The sequence below is a fragment of the Myodes glareolus genome, chromosome 18, assembly GCF_982192425.1.
Source record: "Myodes glareolus chromosome 18, mMyoGla1.1, whole genome shotgun sequence".
Taxonomy (NCBI): Eukaryota; Metazoa; Chordata; class Mammalia; order Rodentia; family Cricetidae; genus Myodes; species Myodes glareolus.
Genome location: NC_142043.1, coordinates 16,843,965 through 16,868,934, shown reverse-complemented (window position 1 = coordinate 16,868,934; position 24,970 = coordinate 16,843,965). Strand labels below are relative to the sequence as shown.

Genomic DNA, 24,970 nt, shown 5'->3' with positions numbered 1-24,970 from the left:
CAGCTGCAGGTCTCCATACATCACGGCTGGTAAGCCTAGGCTGTCACCTCCTCCTGTCACCGCACTGCCGTCTACCTTCGGCAGTCAGCTCTCCTATGCTGGCTTTCCCCAAAATTGCTTTCTGGCTGGTTTTTATTTATTTATTTTTTTCATTTTTAAGGGAATAGCTATACTTAGGTTCCTTTTAAACAATCTTCTTAGAGTATACTTTGAAAAGAGCAGAAAACATCCAACATCTAAGCATTCACCAACCAAAGGACCAAGATGTTATTACCTTCAAAATAAATAAACATTTGGAATAAACAGCATTAATTCCACAAAGACCAGGGATTTAAGGAAGCATGTGGGATTCTTCTAGTTCCACATGAGCAAACAGAAAATGTAGGTTATTAGCTAAAGGGAAAGATACACTCACGTCTTTACTGGTTAAGCGCTACACATAAACCCTTCTTATCCACAAAGCTACTTTCAATAAATAAGTTCCATTCAGAAATCATAAACTGTTACAAAATTGTCTTTTTATTGAATTTTAAAAATCATTCTTAGTACATGGTCTTAGCAAATAACTATAGACATAGTATATATGTATTTCTTAGATTTAGCAACTACTATAAACTGTTTTAAGAACATTAGATACTAATGATAGGCCCACAAAGGCTATTTTTAAAGTGGATATAAGAGGGGAACTGTTCTGCAGAAACATCAGGTTTGTAGTATTATTACAGTTAAGTACAACTTCAAGCCAGATGTGCAGCTCACACAAGTAATCCCAGCACTCAGATGAGGCCAGCATGGGTGATACTGGACTAGCCCAGGCTACACACAGAGTGAGGCTCTGTCTTGAAAAGGAAAGTTTTACAATTCATAAACAATAAGTTAATATGGAGCAATGTTTAAAAACAAAAACAAAACCAACTCTTTAAGAGTGCTCAAGTTTCTTATAGGCTTCTTGAATGAACGCTGACATGTTCTTCACTGAGGCTGAATTATGAAGGACAACCAAATCCTTTAGAAGAGCATTCTGGTTTGGAATTAGTGCCAAAATTTCTTTCTGTGGGTAAGACAGTACAATTAATTATAGCACTTTATGATGAAAATACATCATATTTCTATTATTTGAAGAAATATAATAATAACCTTAAGTACCCACCACCCAACTTCACTAATTATCAAGTGATGACAGTTCATTTTCAAATAAGTTGTTCCTTCTCCCATTCCTGCTAAGCTGGGCCATGACAGATAATAAAATGAGCATTTACGTGACAATATCAATAAGCTCTCTGGGAGAAAAGACAAACTACCAGCATATAGATTAATGATAAATACTCCAGTGCTATCTCATAAAGAGCTGTCAAAAGTTAGAGTTCCATACCTATTATTAGAACTCTACAAACACATAAGAGTATATAAAGGAGTATAATATAAATCTACTCATTTCTACTAGGACTTTACAATGGTACACTGGCGTACTGGAACATTAAATAAATACTGATAAGACTAGTCTACATGAGCTGACAGAAAATATGTTCAAATATGCCAAGTAAGAAAAGTAATTTGTCAAAAAAATTTATAAAAGGATTAGCTTGTTGAAAGAAATGGGATATGGTTTTATATGAGGGTGTGTGTGTGTGTGTGTGTGTGTGTGTGTGTGTGTGTGTATAACACAGCCTGGCAGGAATATGGTAAATGGGTACTTACTTGAAGTATGGGTGCTTTAAGACTTTTCTGAGAAAGTTCTGGAAGAGACAGTACCTTATTAGTATCCACGTGAAATTCCTAAATAGAAACAGAAAGATAGGGATTATTTCAAAAGCCTGCTTTTTTTCATCTTACAAAATTCAAGTTATCTTGGTAACACTTTAGAATTAAAAATTATAGTTAAAAATACTACCAATATGGTTTTTAACCATTACCTGTTTCATCTTCTGTTCTTCTTCCTCTACGTCATTTGTCAGAATTTGAATTTTGTTCTTTAGGCTCTGAATATTCTCAGTCATGGACTCTGTGGTTGCTACTATTTTGTCTATTTCGTTCTGAGGCAAAAAGATAAGTATTTTAAAGTAAATGTCTTCCAAATGAAACCCTAGGAGAGAGTGTGTCCATAGAATACCATACATTTTAACACGCTCTAGATGACAATTTTAACTTTACTTTTGCTTACCTTTCAAAAACAGAGCCCCTGGAATGCTGTTTGGCCACTTTAACATGATTTATAAGAAAAACGTACTTTCATGGGATAAAGAGATAACTGCCTATCACTGCTTCTTCTAAACTTAACCCAGCGGCTAACTAGTCCTGGAAAACCCTCCTATGGGTCTTGCAGCCCAAGGACTCTGCAGCAAGCAACAAGCAACAGCATTTGTTAAGCAGCATATACTTTCAAGTGCCAGAAAAAAAATGAAAATATTTTTTATTTTAGTTAGGAACATTTGAATGCCTGTTTAAATATGCCAGAAGAATAAAACGCTAGGCATTGAGATTAGATATTAATAAAAACCTTGTATGAACATTTTCTAAATAAAAGAAACATGTTAATTTGTAGAAAAAGACAAAGAAATATGCAAAATGAACGAAATATAGAAATAACAAGAATATGCTGATTGCAGACCAAGTACAGTATAAATCAGTTACTGGGTTACTAGAGTTGCACTATTTTAAAGTATATCCTAGACGTCATCCCACTGCATCTGTAAATATTTCAATGCACAACTCTAAACGATGTAACAAATATGTAAGATCTGTATTACCACATTAATTAAAATTCTATTAAATTCCACAATGTTGAATATATTATTCTTATTATTATTTCCTTATACACAGGAACTACTTTACACTTTGTTTGACTCAGGCTCCATATTGGCAATAATTGGTCTATTTTTTCTTTAAGTAGGTTTTCTATCCCCCCTTGGTCTAATTCTTATGTAACTGAAATTCCTAAGTCGAGGGAAGGAAGTCATTTGTTTTTACGAATGCTTCAGGGCTTGAATACTGCATTCCATGGTGAAGTTAACCTGCTCCACAGCATCACACTGCTATGAACTGACATCTGATTTTACAATGTGTGGATTAAGACAACTGTAAAGCAAACCATATATATCAGTTTACTATGGCTGCTCCAACAGATCAGTTCCAAAGGGCAATAGCCCAAACAAAGGTTATGGTTTGGCTATGATTCCTTTAAATTATCTGGCGTGAGGGTGGGTGGGCAGGTATTTTTGGCTTTCCAAGTTTCTGCTCTGCTTTGCAGCAGGCCTTTTCCCCCTGTGTATGCTTCCTTTCCCCGTTCTGTGTATAAAACCCTTCTCCAGCTGCTGGTTTGCTGCACTAGAGATTTCTCCTTTGTTACTTAGAGCTAAAGATTTTTCCAACCTTTTATTATTTACTTGGTTGTTTGTTTATTATTTTTTCAGTACAGGGTTTATCTGTATAGCCCTGGCTATCCTGGAATTCACTCTGTAGACCAGGCTCCCTCAAACTCAGAGATCTTCCTGCTCCCACCTCCTGATGTGCATCACCACACCCCGCTATTTCCTGCCTTTTAACTTTTTTACTGGCTGAGAAAACAAACCTTACTAAGACTCCTAGATGGTAAAATTTTTGAACTTTCACCTCACAATTTGTTCGGAGGATTGCAACCTCCCGCAAATAGTCACCAGATGGACATCTCGAGTTCTGAATCTTTGCAATCTGTTAAGTTTTATTGTGATCCTTAGATCAAGATCCCTCTGCAGCACTCTGACTGTTCCTCTGCCTTTATCACCCATTTTGACAGCTCAACGGAGCTAGAGTGATGGGTACCTCATCCCCCAAACTACCTACAGTAGTAAGGTGACCTCTAAAAGGGAAAATGAAGGATTAGAAGTTGTACAGATTTCTTGGTAGGAAGACAGACAGTGAGAGGGACCATGGCTGGGAAACAAAGGCAGCAAACTTCCAAGACGGCTGGCTTCTTCCTCAGCCTCCCAATCTGAGATAAAAGCCAGGCTGCTTAAAAGAAAGGCATTGTGCCCCACCACCATAATCCCCAGGTGGCTCCTCTAGACACATTGGCTATACCGTCTTTCTTCAAACCACTGAACCACTACATTAGGGAAGAAGGCTCTTTGGAGACTTTAAAAACCCAGTCCTAGTGAAGAGACTGGATTTTCAGCTTCCTGAGACTCCCTGCTTTGTGGGTGGTCTCTCTGTGCTCTGATATAGCCTGTTTCCTCATCCCCAACTGCTGGAAAAAAAAAAAAAGATTATATGGAAAAGCAGGGCATGGTGGCACATACTTCTAACCATAACATGGAAAGATTGAGTAGGAAGAGCAGGAATTGGAGGACAGCTTCAGATCAACAAAATCTTGTCTTAAAAACCCCCAAATTATAGAGATTTCTTCCTTGTCTATTTAGGTTTTTGACTGCACTATGCCACTTCGTACCTTTGTCTTGACATGGCCTTCTCTTTGTTTCTGTATTTTTATTTGCTTCTTGTAAGTACATTTATTGTTGGATATAAGAACCACCCATGAAGCCATGAAGCTGGGCGGTGGTGGTGCACGCCTTTAATCCCAGCACTCCGGAGGAGGCAGAGGCAGGTGGATCTTTGTGAGTTCAAGGTCAGCCTGGTCTACAAGAGCTAGTTCCAGAACAGGTTCCAAATCTACAGAGAAGCCTTGTCTTGAAAAACAAGCAAACAAACAAACAAACAAACAAACAAGAACCACCGAAAAAATTCGGGGCGCCTCATTTAGAAATTATTTAATTCCATTAACTAATTAATTTTGAGACAAGCTGAGTAACATGTCAGCCAACGTTACACACACACACACACACACACACACACACACACACACACACGTCCACATCACTCACTAAACAAAGAGTTACATACAATAATGAAGATTTTCATTATGACACTAGGAATGGTGGCATATATCTATAATTCATTTGAGCCTTCACGAGACAGACGCAAAAACATTATAATTTTATGGTCAGCTCAGGGAAATTAGCAAGATTCTGTCTCAAAATATAATAAAAAGCCTAGCCATGTAACTCAGTGGCAGAGTGTTTCGGGTGGTGGGTTCAGCCTCCAGCAACACAGGAGAAATGGAAATCACTGTAAGATTTAAAGTTTATTTCATCCCACATTGTTATTATCCTCTTGGATATTCCTATCATATTTATGCTGTGCGGCAACACATTCCATCGCACCCAGATGTGGTACCTCCTCTGAGTGAGTGCTAAGGAAACCACAGACTGTACCTGTACTTGTGCCATTGACGTTGAGTTTTAACTGGAAACTGGAAATACTTTCCCATAAGGTCACACTATCATTTATTGCTTATTTCTGAACACTCTTATTTGACACAGTGAACAATTATCATGGTTTAAAATATGTACAAAAACCCTATACTAATGTCATGTCACTGTTTATTAAATGGTAGAGGTGTTGCCAGTACTACAAGATGCTCAGAAGCAGTAACTTTGGGTTGGAAATTGTAGTATGGATTTATGAATTAAGTAGGGCCACTACATAAATATATCTCATTAATTTACAATATATGTGAATGCATTGCACAACATGTTTCTTCCTACTCAGGAAAAGTTGGAATGAATTAGTTTGAGTTACTAGATGCTCTTCACAACATCTTTCTTGTACTAACTACGATTACTACCCTCAGCTTTCAGAAGCTACTCAAACAATACCATCTGCAAACTACTCCAAAACGTCTCAGGGTGGTATGTTATAATTTGTTTTGGTTTCTATAACTAGTGAGCTCTTTAACATTGCTTTTCTTACTTGTTCAAATATCAACTAATCAAAGGCTAAAAGTTGAGCACTATGCTCTGATTCAATTTTAAGCAGTTTGTTTACAGCAAAGTTAGAAAAAAAAAACAGTATTTTTCTCAGATAAATAAAATGAAGATAAAAGGTTAGACTGTTCAGACTGTGTGAGGATAAAAGGTTAGACTGTTCAGATTGTGTGAGAATAAGAGATGTAGTCACGGTGTGTGTGGACAGCAAGTCTTCAATATTCACGAGCTATAGACATGCTAACAATCTGGAACTGTATGGAACAAAAGTTCTGGATTCCATAATAATCAGTATCAAGACCTGGCAATTAAAAATATCTAGAACTCAGCTAAACCAGAGTAACTAAAAGAATGGGGCTGCCCACGACTAGGATTATTTGGCCAACATAAAATAAACTAAATAGTATTTTTGTAGACTTTTTGGTCTTATTGTGGTCTTTTACTTATTTATTTTGATTTTCATTACTGTGTGTGTGTGTGTTTTTTTCCTTTGTATGTGTGTGGTTTTGCTTGCTTGTTTTAAAGAGGAAGACAGAAAAAGAACATAAAGTTGGATAAGTAGGAGGTGGGGAAGTCTGGGGAAACTGTAGGGGTGCAAAAGAACAATCATTATTTATGAAAGGATTTTTCTAAAATATTTATAAGAATAGGACTGTTACTTGATCACAGATAAATAAATCATAAATACGTCAATTTTAGAGGCCTAAAGTTCAAGTGAAAGTTTTCCTTTCATTACAACAAGCAAAACCAACAAAAACATCCTCCATTCAGAATTTGTACTTATTACTAGATCAACACTACGATGACTTAAATTTACCCTAGTCCCCTTTTGCCAGCTCTATAATTACTGAAGCCTTTCTGAATGTCATACCTGCAGTAAAGCCATGTCCTCCTCATTAGCCCTTTCCTGTGCCTTTTCCATTTTCAGCAGATTTGACACATCAGCTAAATAGTTCAGTGTTCTAGCAGGGACTTTCAGGGTTCCACACAGTTGTAGCAATCTTAGAAACAGAACAAACATGTTGATTTATGGGAACACGATCTCCTTTTCTGTTTTAAAACAGTTTCATTTTTTTCCTACTCCCACACTTATAAGGGTTACAATATTCTGTTTTCTTTCTTTCTTTCTCTCTCTCTCTTTTTTTTTAACAAAGCCTAGCTGCATTTTCCCCCCAAACAAATCATCACTTAACTTCAATACATTAACAATTATTGCAAGTCATGAAATGCTAAGGCTACTTTACTAGAACATATTTTAGTTTACACATTTAAAATATATTTTAAAATCAGAATTTCCTACTACTGTTTAAATATGCTTTCTAGACTACTATAGCCTGTAAGTCTGCCAGTTTAGTATGGATTGTTGAATAAGAGAAAGAACTCTAGAAGTTTTAAGTCTGACCACAAACCCCACTTCTCACTTTTTAAGAATGCAAGCAATACAGGTTAGTCTAAACATTTTCATTTTAAAACTGAGTTTTAAGTTTAGGGCAGAAAAGATGATGATTTTTACAGGCTTTGCTACAGAACACAATGAGACGAATTCTACTCTATATTCTAATAAAGTCTTTACTGATCTGCGTGACCACCACTTCCAGCAGATGACAAAATAATGTTCTCGGACCTGACTCTTCAGTTTTATGAGAAAGAAATTAAGAAAAATATACTCAATGTAGTTGTTCTGCCACTATAACAATATGGGTTTTGTAAAAATTCTCTGTAAGTTGAACACCCAGCTAAAACCCAAAATCTGAACCATTTTTGGTTCCAAACTGATCTCCCTGGTGGAAAATTCACCATCATTCACACTGTCTTATGCAAAAAAGTATTAAAAATATTGTACAAAGGCTGTTAAAATGGCTTAGCAGGTAAAGGGCTTTAGCAAGTACCTGAGGATCCAAAGTAGGATACAGGTAGGAACACAACGTGGAAGGAGAGAACCAAGTCTTCAAAGCTGTACTTGACCTGTAATAGCATGCCACAGCACATGCTCTCTCGTGCACACGCACACAAGCAAAAATAAAGCTTTAAAGGGAAATGAAAAAGCACATTCCACTAAAATCATTTTAGAAAACAAGAGCAAATCATATTTTAAAAATAATTGTAATGTAATCATTTCCAAATGTATCTTACCTTTTCTTCAAGCAGTTGAGATGATACTGAATTTGTTTTTTTTCTTTAATGTTCTTGCTTAAAATTTCTCTGGGGGAAAAAAGAGACTGACTAAATATTACTCTGAAACATAATTCAATCTGTATTTCAAAAATGTTTCAAGTGTTCAACCTTACTACCTAGGTAGAACCACTCACCTTCTTTTTTATAGTATATACATTTTTAAATAATTTACGTTGAACTGAAATTCATGATACTAAGATTTTAGTATTCTATATAAGTTTTTATTATTTCTGGTGCAATACAAATATAATACAAAGTAGTGGGTTTTAACATCTTCACAGCCACACCCACACCCACGATGATTTGATAGCATTTCTCTTCTGTTACCCACAAAACACTTTAAGCAGAACAATGACATTTTCTTTGAATCATATTGTATTATAATAATTTATACACCCAACTTATCTGATGTAGTTAAATTCTACTGTGGAATTTAACTCTTTGTATTTCATATAACATAGTAGTTTTCATAGAAAGTGTTATTGTGAATGCAGCTTCTGAAGAATCAATATTGAGAGAACAAGTTAAAAATCTAATAGACTGCAAATCAATCCACACAGACTTAATTTTTCCTTCACTGATAGGTTCCAGGTTTCTACAATTAAGCAAACTCTCCTTGTTAAAGACTAATATTGTCATGGTTTAAATTTGATATGCCTGCCACTGGCACGTGCACTGAGTGTACGCTCTTCATCTGTGGAATTCTTAGGGAGCAGTGACTGGCTGGAGGATATGCAAGAAACTGGGTGTGTTTTAAGTGACACCTGGTTCCTGTCTTGTTTCCCGCTTCCTTCAAGTCATGCTTCCACTGCCATGATGTTCAGCCTCCCAAGGGTTCAGAAGCAATGGAGCTAAGGACTATGGATCACATCTTCTGAAACTGTGAGACTAAATACTCTTTCTGCTGTTTATGAGTATCTTTACCCGTAATGTTTACGTAAGCATCCTGTCACCTCCATGAACAAGGTAACTAACGTATGTAGAAATATTTAGAACAATGTAAATAGTAAATACCTAAGTAGGAGTAAGAGTTGCAAAGGAAATATCTGAAACTCACAGAATGACTGACTCCATCAGACTTTGCAAATAATCTCCAGTGTTCTTTGGAACAGGCTGCCAGGTGCTTCTCTTGTTGGAGGCTATTTTTATCCGTTTTAAGTAAGCACGCTTTGCTTGTCCTGTTACTGGTAATACAAGAGAGTCTAATCAAAATAGAGGTTTGCAGTTTTACTTAAAAATGATTTTAGTGTAAAGAACATTAATGGCATTACGAAACTAAACATTCCACTCTTTAATTCACATTGTCTTGCAGCTACAACATCTCAGTTATTGAAGATAAATTTGCCCACTGTGATGATACCTGATATAGTATCAAGTAACAATGAAATACAAACACTTTTAAATAAACAGTTATTATTATTAAAATTTGTTGCTGAAAAATGACTTGATATTTTAAAACTTTCAATAAAAACACTGGAAAACTATTTCTAACATACACTAGAAACGACAGAACAAGCTACAAATAGACATTGACTATTACACCTTTATATCAGACATGAGTAATTCAGAGTGCGGAGAACTTTCTAGTTCTCATCAGCATGGCAGATAAACCTCAAAAATGTTTGCCAGTACAGTTAAATAGTGCACTGTTCTACTTACATGGCATAAACAATGAGATACAATACTGGCTTCATAAAGACTAGGTAAGGAAAAAAGAGGTATAATTTACTTTGAATAGTAAAGCTAGTGATTATAAATTATCCGTATAGTCCTGGCAGAATCGAAAGCGCATATGTTGAGAGAAAGAGGTAGAATTGTCTTTATCTCAGAGATGAATAATTTGGAGAGGGGGACAATGACTGTTTTCTAGTGCCTATCAATGTGACAAATAAACCTCTTTATATTTGCTAGAAGAATTAAGCACTGTGAATGTGGCTGCTTTGACCACCTTTCACTACTGATGAACTCATGATCATGGAGTTGAAAGTTCTTTCATGAAACTCAGGAGAAGACACTTTAAACTAGACATACAAGAGCAGTACCTTCAGAGGACAGATGCCCTGCATGACTTCTGTTCCTTTTTGCTGTGATTCCAACCTATAGACATAAAAGCAATTAAACATAAGATATAAAGATGGTTTTGAACACATTTCCATGTATACTAAAGGGTTGTATTGGATTTTTTAGTAGACAGAGAAAAACTATACAGCTGCTTCTACAGATAAGGTAAATATTATGAACAAAGAACGCACTAAAGACTTTTGGCCTTTTTAAAGTGATAGATAGTATTTCTAATCAAAGGATCTACATGATAGATTTGATATTTTATTACCTCATTGTCTGGCAAATCTCCATCCTCATTAGCTCTTTGTTTTGAAGTTCTCTTTAACTGTTGAGATTTTCTCTTAGAAGCACTTGCTTTTCCAGACATTTTGATCTAAACCATACAATTACAATGATACAAACTCTGCAAAGGTTAAAAAAAAAAAGAGAAAGATGAGGCTTATACCATGTTTTGTTGAAAAGATTAAAGGTAATTGTTCTAATTATGTCTTCAGAATTTTGGAAAAACATCTTTTCTTAAAACATTTAAATATGTTTTTAAAATATCACGTTGGTGCTGTTGATGTAGCTCAGTTGGCTGAAGGCTTGCCTAAAATGCCCAAAATCCTCAGTAGCTCAGTCAGCTGAAGGCTGTAGATGTAGCTCAGTTGGCTGAAGGCTTGCCTAAAATGCCCAAAATCCTCAGCACTGGAGGAATCTAGCTTGGTGTGCCGCTCTGTAATCAGCCCTCAGGAAGGGTGGTCAGAAGAGTGTAAGCTTATGGCTATTTTCACTTACACCCAGACAGTGAGCATCACTTAGAATGTACATTATGTGCATGAGAGACAGAATAGTGTGCTAAAGCAATCATCCTCCCAATCCTCTCTAATCACTCTTCTTCATTTCTCTACAGAAGTCTGCAGGGCCTTTTCAGTTCTCATCGTCTGACACAGTAGGGTTTTGTCAACCATTTTCTCTGGATAGTATATACTTACTAGCATTCAATCCAATACTACTCCAGATGTGATTTACAAACTGCTTTGAAAAAATATATTGAATACTGAAATTGAGAATAAAATTTCTATAGAAATTTAACAGAATTTCAAGTATGTCAAATTCAATCACAAAATATCTGGCCATGTCTTTTGAACTTCTTATTTTTCTAATAGCTAATACTTAAAATTAGATTAGCTTTGCAGTACAGTTTTAGATTCAAGCACATTGTAAAAAAGTGTAAGGTATTTTCACATCCTACACTGACACATAGTTTACCGTAGCTTTCATTGCTGGTGTTGGATGGTTTATGAGGTTGACTAAAAATCTATTTTAAAGTGTAGTCAACAAAATTATCAGTATTGACTGACTAGAAATCTGAAAACAAGCCAAAACAAAATTGGTCCGTTGTCAGTGGTGTCTTCACGGTCTCTACCTGTAATAGATTATAGTGGCAAAGCTTCTCAACCGCAGCCTCATTAACACTGGGACACTTTTGTTGTTGTGAAAGGCTGGCTTGTGCACTCTAAGATGGTTAGCGGCGTTCTCCTTTCTATTCACAGACACTAGAATGGTCCCACTCCCAAACTGTGACAACCGAAATTGCTTCTGGGTCACTGTCAAACATCCTTCTAGTCAAAAGGCCCCAGGTTGACAGCCAATGGCATGACAGGTAAGAACAAGCTACAAATGGGAGACAAACAGTCCAGGTTCTAAATTCCAATGAACTCACTAGCCCTAAATCCAGTAAATGAACTAAAATTTCCCATTGATACAAAAGTACCAATATCAAGTACCTGAAATGTGGAAACAGCAGAACAGAATACACGAAAGTCCTAGGTCAGTCTATGGGACAGACATGGTAAGAATATAAACAAGGGTCATTACTGTTCCCATTGTGGCAACTTCAGTTCCGAGATTCATAGAAAATCATAGCTTAATATTAGCTTGGCAGACACAGATAAGAAAACAATTACCATGTATGAAATTGTTATGCCCAAATCCGTGGGGTCCCCACAAAAGCCAACAAAGGAGACCGAGTTTCATATGTAAAAGCAAAGAGCCTTTATTTTAATTAAGTTTGCAAACTCGGTCTCTCATCATGTCCAACGTATTGGATAACCGGACAGCCCCGAGCTCAATTGGAATTGGGTTTTTATAGTAGTAAAGGGGGTGAGGGGATCTCTGAGGTTCAAGACCCCTGATTGGCTGACATTTGTCTAGGGGTGTTCTGGTAAGGTGCGCTGGCAGGTGGTCCCCATCCACAGCGGTTGGAAAGTCGGGCATTTTCTTTGAATGGTCTGCCCTTGGGTGGGGGTATGGTTATCTCAGCTTGTGGTTCTTTCCTGTTACCAGGTGTGGCTTCAGGGTAAACTACTGAGACTAAACGCAACCAAAATGACCCGTGAGCAGGTGTGGGAACACTGAAGAAGGAAGAGAAATGAAGTACTTAAATGAAAGCAGCCTGCGGCATGGGCATGACAGCTCAGGAGAGTGCAGTTCCGCCTCCGGAGCCAGTCGGTTCAGATTTGAATGTTCAGGCGAGGAGAGGAGAACCGCAGAGAGACACCCTACTTTTCTGTTTGCTGTTTTCCTTTCCGGTTTGCTGAAACTAGTTTAAAACCTACTTATCTCAATGTAGACCTTTGCAAGCCACAAACGAGAAGGAACTCTGGCGAGACAGCGGGGCGATCCTGGACGGGGTACAGGGCTTCAGGAAGGAGAAGCGGGAGGTCCGGGGGAAGAGGGAGGGAGGAAGAGTGTTTTCACGCCTCCCGGGAGATTCCAAGATCTCAACCGCTGCCCCCGAGAGCAGAGACCTATGCGGACCTTAGACATTGCCCTTCAAAGAAAACAAAAAGCAAAAAGCAAACAAACGACAGAGTTTACCACAAACGCGTGAGCCTCAAAATTCACGCCCTTCTGGATCCATCGGTCCCTTAAACGCTTTCTCCAATCAACGCTGTTCATTCCAGGTCTCGAAAAGCGCGGCTCAGTCTTTCGCGCCCAAAGAACCGGAAAAGAAAAAACCAAACCAAAACAAATACAACGACCCGGGAACCGGAAGTGTCCGTCAAGAAGGCCTGGCACCGCGCGGTCCGTTACGTCATCAGGAGCGCGCCCGCGACGGCGAGATCGGATTGGCTGGTCGGAGGGTGGGTCAGCTACGCCCCCTGACTGGACGGGCTCTGAGTTCCAGCTGCTGGCGCCGGTGACGGGCGGGAATCGGGGCTCGACTGTAGGATCGGGGCTCGGCCCGGTCGCCTCCCACGTTGTGGCCTGTGAGTAAGCCTGTACACCGCCGAACCCGGCAGGCTTGCAAATCTGTCCGCTCACTGCGGTCATCTTTCCGCCTGGTCTCTCTGTCCTCCTTTCCTTCCTTCTTTGCCGTCCTGCTGTGATAGAAGCCACCGGCTTTCTCCCTGAAGTTTAGGTGTCTTCGGCCGACTTCTCATTTTCGGCCAGGACATTGAAATCCGGAGGTCACCGCTGCAAAGTGCGTTTCTACAGCGCAGTAGCCTTGTCGCTCTGTTCCCTGGCTTCCCACGCACGCGCCTGGCAGAGGTCACTTGTGGGTAGAAGTGCCCAGCAGCCACGCTTACATGAGGCTCGGGTTGTTTGTAGGTTGTTTCTGCTAGTCTTGGTGGCACTAAATAAATAAATAAATAAATAAACGATAGGAGGAAGAAATGAAAAAGAAAAGGCAGGTGTAATTCCATACAAAACTAAAAATTTCCATCTTCTCAGTTTTGCCATTCAGAGCACAACACATGCGTGCAATTTTAAACCACTTGTTGATTTTCTTCCAACATAGTTTTGTGTTTAATGGTTTTCTTTAAGACAGTGATTCTCAACCTTCCTAATGCTGCAACCCATAGTGTAGTTTCTCATGTTGTGGTGACCCTCCAACCATAAATTGTCGCTGCTTCATAACTGTAATTTGCTACTTTTATAAATCGTAACGTGAATATTTTTGGACATAGAGGTTTGCCGGAGGGGTCGCGACTTACAGGTTGAGAGCCACTGTTTTAGGCTGGTGATTCCTTTATTCTAATAACTTTCAGGCTTTGTGTATCCACCACTTTTGCAAATCGAATAGCAGGAGTGGCTAGCTTTTATGAGTGTTAATGTGGAATCAAATGTAAACAGTTATACTCGCACGTGAGAGTTATTTTTGTTTATTCTTTTTATTCTTTTTTTTTTTAAATTTGCTTTTTGGAGTCAGGGTTTTTCCATATAGTCTGGGTTGCTCTGGAACTCCGTGCTGTAGATCAGACTGGTGATCTACATGTCTGCCTGTTTGAGAGCACTGGGATTAAAGGATCCCTGGCCTTTTCTAAATTACTTTTATCTGGGGAATATATGCATATATATATATAGTTATAATATATAACTGTTATTTCACTTTAATAAAAAGTGTGTTATTTCACTTTAACACATTCTAGTCGTCATTAACACATTTACATATTGCTACTTTGAATGCCTGAACTCTTTTTATGGCTCTCAAGAAAAATTTAGAAGTCCTGTTGTCACCAACAACAATACTGTTATGTATGTGTGTGTGTGTGTGTTCATGCATGCATGAAGCATGCATGTATGTATGTATGCATTAGAGACAGGGTTTCACTATGTAGCTCTGATTGACCTGGACTCCCTTTGTAGACCAGGCTGGCCTTGAACTCCTGAGGTCACCTGCTTCTGCTTCCCCACTGTGTGGATTAAAGGCACTCTGTGTGTCTAGTTCTGTTATTTTGAAGTGCTGTTTTCAGTGTTTACTAATTTGGCCTTTGGCTTTTCAGAAAATCCCTGTTAAATGGGGACTCTGTTTTGTCATTTCTCCAGTTTGAAGAAAGAGTCGCTAAAATTTTGTTTTCCAGGAGTCTGCTTCCCGTCTTCAGTGTAGTTTCAGACATTTTCTGAGTCCTTTTTAGTGCTCTGCATCACTGCAGAGGTCGTGCAGATGTCAGCTCAGTACTCCCATCACTCACTGCTTAGGCTTTCTGAAACCCAAGTGGCTTGAAATAAAAATGGATAGCAAAGCTCTCTTGTGGGGCTGGAGAGATGGCTCAGCGGTTATGAACCCTGGCTGTTCTTCCAGAAGTCCTGAGTTCAATTCCCAGCAACCACATGGTGGCTCACAACCACCTGTAATGAGATCTGGCGCCCTCTTCTGGTCTGCAGGGATACATGCAGACAGAACACTGTATACACAATAAATAAATAAATCTTTAAAAAAGAAAACAAAGCTCTCTTGTATTTAATAGGTTAAAAAATTACAAAAGCTTTAAAAGTTGCTATCTTTTTTGTATTTAGGTTTTGATTCTGTTCTGCGAACTTTGAGTGTATTGCATTTATGGGGCTGTATCTTGATTCTTTCACCTAATACTTACTTGAGCCTCTTTCCTTTCATATACTATACTCAACATAATTTTGACTTTTAAATTGGTGTCAAAATACTTAGAGAACGCACACACAGTGGTAACTGGATAGAGCACTAATTTCCACAAATGTAACACACTAATATAATTTATGTCCAGATCATAGCACTCATTGTAAAGCCTTCCTTTTTTACTGTCATAAATGAAAACTTCTGTAAATTATGATGGGAAATATTACCTTTTTCTGTTTTCTAAACTTAGTTTAATAGTTCCATTAAATTATTTTCTTTCTCTACGTTTTAACACACATTCTAATTTTAGTTTGTAATATTTCTGTTTCTCTAGTGCAAATAAGACTGCAGAGAATGTGTTTTATCTTTCATTATAGAAGTTATCCCAGGATAGATATTACTTCTCTTAAGGGGGTAACATTTTTGAGACTTTTTATGTATTGGAAATTTACATCATAAAGTAGTTGAAATATTTACTATTTCCTTCAGCCGTTTTATGTTTCTTGTTTTGTGACCAAATAACTATTTGGCAGTCTTCATTGTTTTACTAACTTGATAGGTCAGCAGTAAATGTGAAAAAGAGAATTTCTAAAAAAATACTTTTATATTTTTATTATTTTATGTATGAGTGTTTTGCCTCCATGTACATCTGCACCCCTTCATGCTTGGTGCCCGAGGAGGTGGTGAACCTCTATGTGTGGTCTGGGAATCAAACACAGGAATCCTTTGTAACAGCAAGAAATGCTCTTAACCACTGAGCCAACTCTCTGGCCTGAAACCTAGAGTTTTAAACTCATTTTGCCTAGTGTAAAGCACCTGGTGAGACAACTGTATTAATGAAATTTGCATCTGATTTTCTTTTGAAAACTGGGCTCTATATGTTGAGACTGTGTAACACTTAAGTGTCAAGTAATTGAGGCAATTTGCTGCTTTTCTCTGTGGGTAAATACACGGCATATGCAATGAGCTATGACTGTTCTATTATTTCTAGTACATAAAATGTATGAATGACAAAGACAGAAATACATTTGATACTACATGGAGACCAGGTCATGGATGCCTTGGAGGCCTACTTGTTCTAATTTCTACATTTTCCTCTATACACCAGTGTAATGTCTACCATAAACTAAAAGATTTGTAAATGGGTTTTGAATGAAAATTAATTGAAATACTACCTTACATTTACCACATGATGTGACCTTTGGAAATTTTTGTGGGGAGTAAGATGTAATCAGATTCGCTTTCTATCAGTGTTGAATGGGTTGGAGGGGCTAAATCTGGTCAGGAAGACCAGCTAAAAGGCTGTGGAGTAAGAAGACTAGAACAATAGTGATTATGAAGAACAAGGGTAGATGTTATACAATATCAGGTGCAAAGCAGAAAGGGAAAGAAAAATGAAACAGGACCAATATTACACAATTCCACCTTTTTCCATAGCCACTGAAAACTCCCAATTTTCTTCAGAGTTCTAAATGTACGTGTATTGCTTTTCTAACTTTTTCTAGGTCAGTTCTCATCTCTTTTGAGGAGTATCCATGCTTCACCATGTTGAGAGCTAAGAATCAGCTTTTTTTGTTATCACCCCATTACCTGAAGCAGCTAAAAGATACATCGGCCTCCAGATGGAACCGGCTTCTACATCAGCAGCAACCCCTTCACCCAGAGTGGGCTGTCCTGGCCAAAAAGCAGCTGAAAGGCAAAAACCCAGAGGACCTAATATGGCGCACCCCAGAAGGGATCTCTATAAAGCCCTTATATTCCAGGGCAGATACTATGGACTTACCTGAAGAGCTTCCAGGGGTGAAACCCTTCACACGCGGACCCTATCCCACCATGTACACCTACAGGCCCTGGACCATCCGGCAGTATGCAGGCTTTAGTACTGTGGAAGAAAGCAATAAATTCTATAAGGACAATATTAAGGGTAAGACTTCAGTGTGAGAGGTGATGGGTATGATGACATAAGAGACATTAATTCATTTCTGGAAATATGACATTCATTTTATGTGTAAATTTACTGTGAAGCAAATGCCTTTCAACTTCTGTGGCCAAAGAGATTTGAGGTAAAAGTAAAAAGTGTAAAATTCTTGGAGATAAACCACACTTTTGCCTACATTGTAGGAAAGAAATGAGATGAATGTACACAAAGGAGAGAGAGATGGGGTTTATCCTTGGACAGCTTTTAGATGGTTTCGTTGATGTAAGAATTGGAGGGACAGCTTAGGTGATGCCAAACAGTACAGTAGGAAATAAGGTGGTAACCATATCTATAGTGAAATCTGCCCTTCATTAAACAATTGTGTCTACGATTTCCTTTCTACTGTATGACAAAATCTTACTGATTGAATGCTCAGCTTTAGATTTTCTAGGTTTATGTTGCTTAGGGAGGATTAAATTTATATTTAATGTGTTTAGTTATTTGGCAGTTTTTCATAGGGACTGAATATTTAGCTTGGTAGTGCGCTGAAGGCCTTGGATTTCATTCCTAGTTCCATTAACATTTTTGAGAGATTATGAGAATAAAATCTAAAATTCTGTTTTTTGTTTTTTTTGTTGTTGTTGTTTGTTTTTCGAGACAGGATTTCTCTGTAGCTTTGGAGCCTGTCCTGTAGACCAGGCTGATCTTGAACTCATAGAGATCTGCCTTTCTCTACGCCACCACTGCCCGGCAAATTCTAAAATTCTATTTCAATAATATTTGAATGGCTGTGGTTTATAGCCATGACCTCGGTAAAGGATTAAAAAAGTAAAAAAGCTTATATATGCTAAATTGCGTCAAGTATATGTGATCATCTAGATGTTTTTCATGAATTTTGAAAACATCTCAATGAAAAGAATAAAAACAACCACAAAATTTGTTTGATGTGTGAGATTAAGCCACAGATCCTTGTGCGGGTGTGAGATGAGTGATACTCTTGCTTCTATTATTCCTTAGAGATCTAGCAGCTCAGTTTGCGTGTCTTAGCATCCTGGAATCAGCAGCTCAGTTTGTGTGTCTTAGCATCCTGGAATCAGCAGCTCAGTTTGTGTGTCTTAGCATCCTGGAATCAGCTGGCTCTTAGGAAGCCAAGCATTTGTTTCCCATGAGCACGGGCATGAGGTACATCTGCTTCCAGTATCTTCCCTGAGACTCTAACATACCCATGGCTTCTTTTTTTCCCTTATGTACTTAGCTGGTCAGCAGGGATTGTCCGTTGCCTTTGACCTGGCAACACATCGTGGTTACGATTCCGACAACCCTCGAGTTCGCGGAGATGTTGGGATGGCCGGAGTTGCTATTGACACTGTAGAAGACACCAAAATCCTCTTTGACGGCATTCCTTTAGAAAAAATGTCCGTTTCCATGACCATGAATGGAGCAGTGATCCCGGTCCTGGCAACGTTTATAGTAACGGGGGAAGAGCAAGGCGTGCCGAAAGAGAAGCTGACAGGCACAATTCAGAACGACATCCTGAAGGAGTTCATGGTCAGAAACACTTACATCTTCCCCCCAGAGCCATCCATGAGAATTATCGCTGACATTTTTCAATACACAGCACAGGTATGCTTTCTTCTGAAGAGTTTGCTGTACTCATTTGTAGAGGATTTCACAAAGCGCTGCAAGTTACCGTGAAGTTCAATACTGAATCTAAGTTATCTTGTCAGCCTGCCTTGTTATCTCTTAGTGTTTTGTCTTCGTGTGGTAATTGTATGGCCATAACCTAGGTGCTGTTCTGCTTTTCCTTTTACTGTTCATTTCATTTTTTGATAGTTAGTTGACTGATAATTGTTAGAGTAAGGAACTCTCACTTCCTTGGTTCTTTTCAGAGTTCGTTCAAATGGAGTTAAGATGCACACTAGTATTAAGACAGATCGATTTTATTTCTGTTACTGACTGATTTGGAACAGACTGCATGTCTGCCACCTCCATGCCATCCCTAATTCACCCCTGAGTTAAGCATCCCTTTTCAGGCAGATAAGTGAGAGAAGGCGGCTCCCTGGGCCTCCACGTTTTCTTTAGAGCAGTGCAATGTTTTCCTGGTCTTCTCTGCACTTCCTGTTAGCAGTGCCTGTCTCCTCACAACCCTTAGAACTGCTTAATGCCAAAGAGGAAGTCTCTTCTGCATCACAGCTTTTTAACCTATTCACCCTCTGCATTGACTTGTATCAGAAGTCCTGCAAGTATTTTCTGCATCCTTCATTTGCTATTCAGCCTTTGTCCTTTGAAAAGTATTTTGATGTTTTACATCTGCCCAGTGGAATTGTACTACATAAATTTGTATATGTAGAATGGTATTATATATAACTGTGTTTATACTACATTTGGAGATTTCCAAGACATATATAAATATTCTGCCTAACAACATATAGCAAGCACATAAATAGCTGTAGCTTAAACTAAATAGGAGTCTGCTCTGTTTGGTTTAAGGAAGCTAGAAGGTGGTCTATGAGGGTTTGCATCTGTGGAGCTCCACAGTAATCAGGACTCCAGGTTCCTTTATCTTGCTTTCTTTTGTTATTAGGTATGTTAACTGCTATGGTTAAGGAAAGAAGGAAGGAAGTATGGCCAGATGTGCGCGAGGGAGAGGGATCTTCCAGAGGACTATCCAAGTCCTCCTGTCTCTGTGGCCACAGTAGTAAGACAAGAGCGGAGACTAGGACTTGTACTGTGGAGCTCTAAGCTTAGGACGTGCTGTCAGAGCAAGACTGGCTGCTGGGGTGGAGAGTATCCTCCTGTGCGTCTGTACCCTGTGAATGTCACCGTGTACAAGATCCTAATGGTATCTAGAAGTTCAGAATTGTGCTTACATACTTACATAATCCTTCATGTGACAGCATGCCAGTTTCAGATTCTGATTAAATGATACTTTTTTAAAAAAAATTGTATAAATTGTGAGCTTTGTATTTTTAAAGAATTCTTAATTATGGGAAAATATGTATGTTGTGATATTACTGTGTTAACTACTTTTAAGTGTACAGTGGTATTAAGTATATTCCACTGTTGTGCAACCATTGCCTGCATATCCCTTTACTCTTAATTTTGCAGAATTGAATCTGTCTGTTCCACAGACAGTCCCATTGTCCCCTTTTTCCTGCTCTAGGATCCCACCATTGTATCGCTATAAGTAATGCAAATTTGAGTACTGCAGATTGCTCACATGAGTAGGATCATGCAGTATTTCTTTGTTTCGATAGGCTCATTTCCTTTAATATACCATTGCCAGTGTTGTCCTTTTTATGCCATACAAGAACTTCCTTCCTTTTTAATTCTACCATATTTTACTTCTATTATTTAAAAGTCTGTCAGTATACTCTTCTGCACAGCAAAGCACCTGTTTCCTGGCTTTTGTTTGTGAACTCCAAAAATACAGTTATTTTTCTCAATTTCATTTGATTCTATCCATTTTTTGATTTTGTTATAGAGAATTTTCAAAGAACTTTGGGTTAAAGTACTTGAAATTGTAAAATACACAACTATATTTGTGTATTATATGAATGTACATAAGTATGGTATATGTAAATGTGGTATATTTAATTTATAACATATATTAACAAGGCCACCTAACTTTTTTGAGAACTTAGTGTCTGCTAGGATAATACTACGTGATTTAGATGAATAATTTCATCTCAAAACAATTCTATAAGAATGGTATAGTTATTACCTCTACTTTGTTGGACACCAGCGAATAGCACTTTTGAGAAACTTCCCAGTGGTTAAGTGTCGTGGTGGAAATATGAGCCCTCTGATGTCAGAGCCCATGTTTACGGTGTTTTTATTTTATGTTCAGTTGAAAACAGTCATATGATAACTCTTTGGTTCTGCAGGGTCTATCCAATCAGGTACTAGACCTAACATGGAATTGGAATGTTGGGAAACATTGGTATGTGGCATTCTTAGTGGTCATGGTAGAAGGAGCTACAATATGCTTGATATTAACAATAACAGTAAATCAAACTGGAATCTTTGATTTTTTTAAAACAGGATAAAGCCAACCTTTTAAAAAACATTTTTTAATTTTTATTTCATATGCATTGCCGTTTTACCTGCATTTATGTCTATATAAGGGTGTCAGATCACCTGGAACTGGAGCTACTGACAGTTGTGAGCTGACATGTGGGTGCTGGGACTGGGACCCAGGTATTCTTGAAGAACACCAGTGCTCTTAGCCACTGAACCATCTCTCCAGCCCCAATCTCTGATATTTTTAAGCTGTATAATTTATCCTATTTTGCTTCAAAATATAACACTAAGAATCAAATCAGGTTTGCTTACCGTGTACTTGTTCATATTGAATACATTTATGCAAATATGAAAATAATGTGAGTAATATAAAATTTGTCAACATATCAGGCAAATCATAAGGTCTTTATGAAGTCTTAGCTAGCCTAAAGGATAACTAGGGCAACTGTTTTCTGGTAGAAAAACAAATATAACACCTTGAAGATGCTTCAAAGATCAATCACTTAAATTAGAGAGGGAATTTGATTAACAAATACTAGGTTTTTTCAGTTATGATTATTAACTACCAAGTAATCTGAAACTGAACATCATGTATAGATAATGCTTGCTTTCATAACCTAAGTTGAATAGAACCTTTTCATATTTCATTAATTGTTATATATTTCTTATTTTATATAGCACATGCCAAAATTTAATTCCATTTCGATCAGTGGTTACCATATGCAGGAAGCAGGGGCTGATGCCATTCTAGAATTGGCCTATACCATCGCAGATGGGTTGGAGTACTGCAGAACTGGACTCCAGGCTGGACTCACAATTGACGAATTTGCACCAAGGTCAGTAGATTAAAGTTAGGTATCTTTTCTCCATCAACAACATTCATGAGCTTGTCCCTGAAGTGAGACTTACCTGTGTGCTGGCAATTCAAATGTGCAAAACATGGCAAATGACATTTTTTTTTGTTCTAAGACATTGTAGCTTGTTATTACAACAGCTTCCAAAATGTGGTTCATTGCCTCCTAGGGATTACATAGATCTTGAAGGTTTACACTGTTCCTGAGTACTTTAAAACTTGGTTTTCCTTTTTCCTTTTTATTTCCCCTAGGGTTGGTATAAACCTGTGTGGTATGTTTTATTGAGATAGATGGGACATATAGATGGCTTTAGCTGTCTTCGTTTAAGCTGCTCATTAAAGAGGTTTGCAAAAGTACAAAACAGGACTGGGAAAATGACCAGTTGGTCTGAGGATCTGCGTTTAATCCCCACAGCCCACATATCAATGCTGTAGACATGTTTGGAATCCCAATGTTGAGGAGGCAGAGGCAGGTGGGTTCCTGGGGTTTACTGGCTAGCTATCTCAGATAGACCCTGTCTCAAAAATAAACAACAAAAACAGGTAGATACTGCCCAAGAAACAGACCTCAGATTGTCCTTTGGCTTGCACATGCACACCTCCACACACATGAGCACATAGGAAATGGACACCCTTCTAATAAAAACATTTTAAAATAAAAATGATTTTTTTTAAGTTTTGATAGTATAAGGAAATATTACTGTTTAAAAGGTATATATTTTACATGTTATATTTTTATTATTTTACATGGACTAATGGATAAAATTTAGATAATTATATTGAAATAAAGAAAAGTTCTTCACAGTCTTCAGTAGATTTTAAGGATGAGCCCAGATTCTAAGACCTCTCAGTATGGGAGTTCATTGAGTTTTATTAAATGTTCGTGTCCTAGTGCCCTTTTGGTTGACATGAGGTTATGCAGCCTTCTGGCCACTAGAAATAGGTAATCTATATATGTAAATCAGTTAAATCCATTGCAGAATGTGAGGTAAAAGGGAATAGTGAGGCTAGGAACAAATTAGAGGAGAATGTGACTAAACTCAGTGCTCAATCATTTCTTAAAACATATACAAATTAAGCCAACCCATGCTATACAAACAAAGTAAGCATGTGATTCTGTTCTTTCAGTCACAACCCTTTGTTACAAAGATTTTTTATTTTTTATTTTTGTAACAAAATGGATCTTGAGCTGGACATGTAGGTGAATGGTGAAAGCATTTGCCTAACAAGTGTAAGGCCCAAGGTTCAATCTCAGCGCTGGGTAAATAAGAATTTGACTCTCTGCCACTCAGGGTGAAACCCAGGGTCTAGTGTGTGTTGGGTGAATACTCTACCATTTAGCCATCCCCTGCCCAAGAATCTATCTTACTCAGCATACAAGAGCAAATTCTTTCCTAAAGGAAACCATCGTGAAGGGAATAATTTTTCCCAGAAGTAAACATTCACAGCCATTTTTATGTTAGGGTCACAGTTACTTAGATATGTGTGTGCTTTGCTTTTACTTCAAATTAATTGTTTGATATTCAGATCTGGACATGGGTTTTTCTAGTGTGTGTTACGATTTGTTTTAATTTCTTATTTGTATTTTTAAGTTTCATATACTTCTGGACTTTACCTTTTTAGGTTGTCTTTCTTTTGGGGAATTGGGATGAACTTCTACATGGAAATAGCGAAGATGCGAGCTGGGAGAAGACTCTGGGCTCACTTAATAGAAAAGATGTTCCAGCCTAAGAACTCCAAATCTCTTCTTTTACGAGCACACTGCCAGACATCAGGGTGGTCACTTACTGAGCAGGTGTGTATCTATCTGAAAATAGATATATTGAATAAAAAAACAAACATTTTTTTCTTTAGAATGTGTGGACAGGAACCATATTTAACAGCCTATTTGCTAATACTGAAAATCATGAGTATCTTGAAGTATAACGCATGCTTACGTTTTGAGTTTGCACATATCGAAAAGAATTAGCGCCCTCTAGTGGTTAACTCAGATCATTTCTATCTTGGCTTGTGACTATTCCCCTTTTATTTTCTTAGTAGTTTAGATTACTGTTTGATCCACCACGTCATCTTCATACACATATGGCCTTATACTTAGCTCTCTTCATTTTCCCTTCCCCACACCCTTTCCCCAGTGCTTCCCTTTCTTTTCCTAGACAGTCCTCTGTTCAACTTTTTAAAATCATATTTTTCTGTTTTATCACATCTGTCCTCTCTGTTACTCACCAACCATAAGATATCGTCCTTTCCCTCTTTTAGTTTTGTGGCCTACAAACACACTTGTAAATACACACACACACACACACACACACACACACACACACACACACATTTAATTTTAAATCTAGATTCTGTGGATGAGAGAAAAATGCAAGGTAATTGTCCTGACTCTGGCTTATTTCGCTGAACATTTGATTTCCAGTTACACCCATTTTCCTGCAGGTCATGATTCATTTTATTTATAGCTGTGTAAGATTCCACTGCATTTAGCTATCACATTCTCCTTTCATGCGTTGATAGAGATCTAGACTGATTTCCTCTCCTAGCGATTGTGACTAGAGAATTAATAAACCTGGATGTGCAAGTATCTCTGTGGTGTGTTGATTTAGGGCCCTTTGGGTGTGTACTCAGCAGTGGTATAGCTGGACCATGTGGTGTGCTGCTGTTCGGACTCTTTGACGGCGCACACAGATTTCTGTAGTAGCTCTGCAGCAGTTCACACTCTCTGGCAGTGAATAGGGCTCCTCTTTGCATCTCTGCTGATATTTGTCGCTGTT

The 24,970-nt window shown here is 38.0% G+C and overlaps 2 protein-coding genes across 3 annotated transcripts in view; one reads left to right on the top strand and one right to left on the bottom strand.

Moving 5' to 3' along the window:
* Positions 1-498: 498 nt before the first annotated feature.
* On the bottom strand, positions 499-13,052 carry Cenpq (centromere protein Q). Its single transcript, XM_087898003.1, has 9 exons — positions 12,900-13,052; positions 10,306-10,440; positions 10,016-10,070; positions 9,031-9,157; positions 7,932-8,000; positions 6,670-6,799; positions 1,914-2,033; positions 1,699-1,776; positions 499-1,051 (listed from the first exon to the last, which is right to left on the bottom strand). Exons 2-9 carry the CDS (start codon positions 10,402-10,404, stop codon positions 920-922), a joined length of 810 nt encoding a protein of 269 aa, XP_087754129.1. The 5' UTR covers positions 10,405-10,440; positions 12,900-13,052; the 3' UTR covers positions 499-919.
* Positions 13,053-13,153: 101 nt separating this feature from the next.
* The window catches only part of Mmut (methylmalonyl-CoA mutase), a 30,719-nt gene continuing 18,902 nt past the window's right edge, over positions 13,154-24,970 (top strand). Inside the window, exons 1-5 of one of the 2 annotated variants that reach the window (XM_087898001.1) lie at positions 13,154-13,291; positions 16,905-17,323; positions 18,573-18,940; positions 22,019-22,176; positions 23,817-23,988. In XM_087898001.1, coding sequence (XP_087754127.1) covers positions 16,945-17,323; positions 18,573-18,940; positions 22,019-22,176; positions 23,817-23,988 — 1,077 coding nt within the window. In that variant the 5' untranslated portion in view covers positions 13,154-13,291; positions 16,905-16,944. Of the gene's footprint in view, positions 13,292-13,487; positions 13,507-16,904; positions 17,324-18,572; positions 18,941-22,018; positions 22,177-23,816; positions 23,989-24,970 lie in introns of those variants that run through there. The other variant, XM_087898002.1, reaches the window with a different exon arrangement.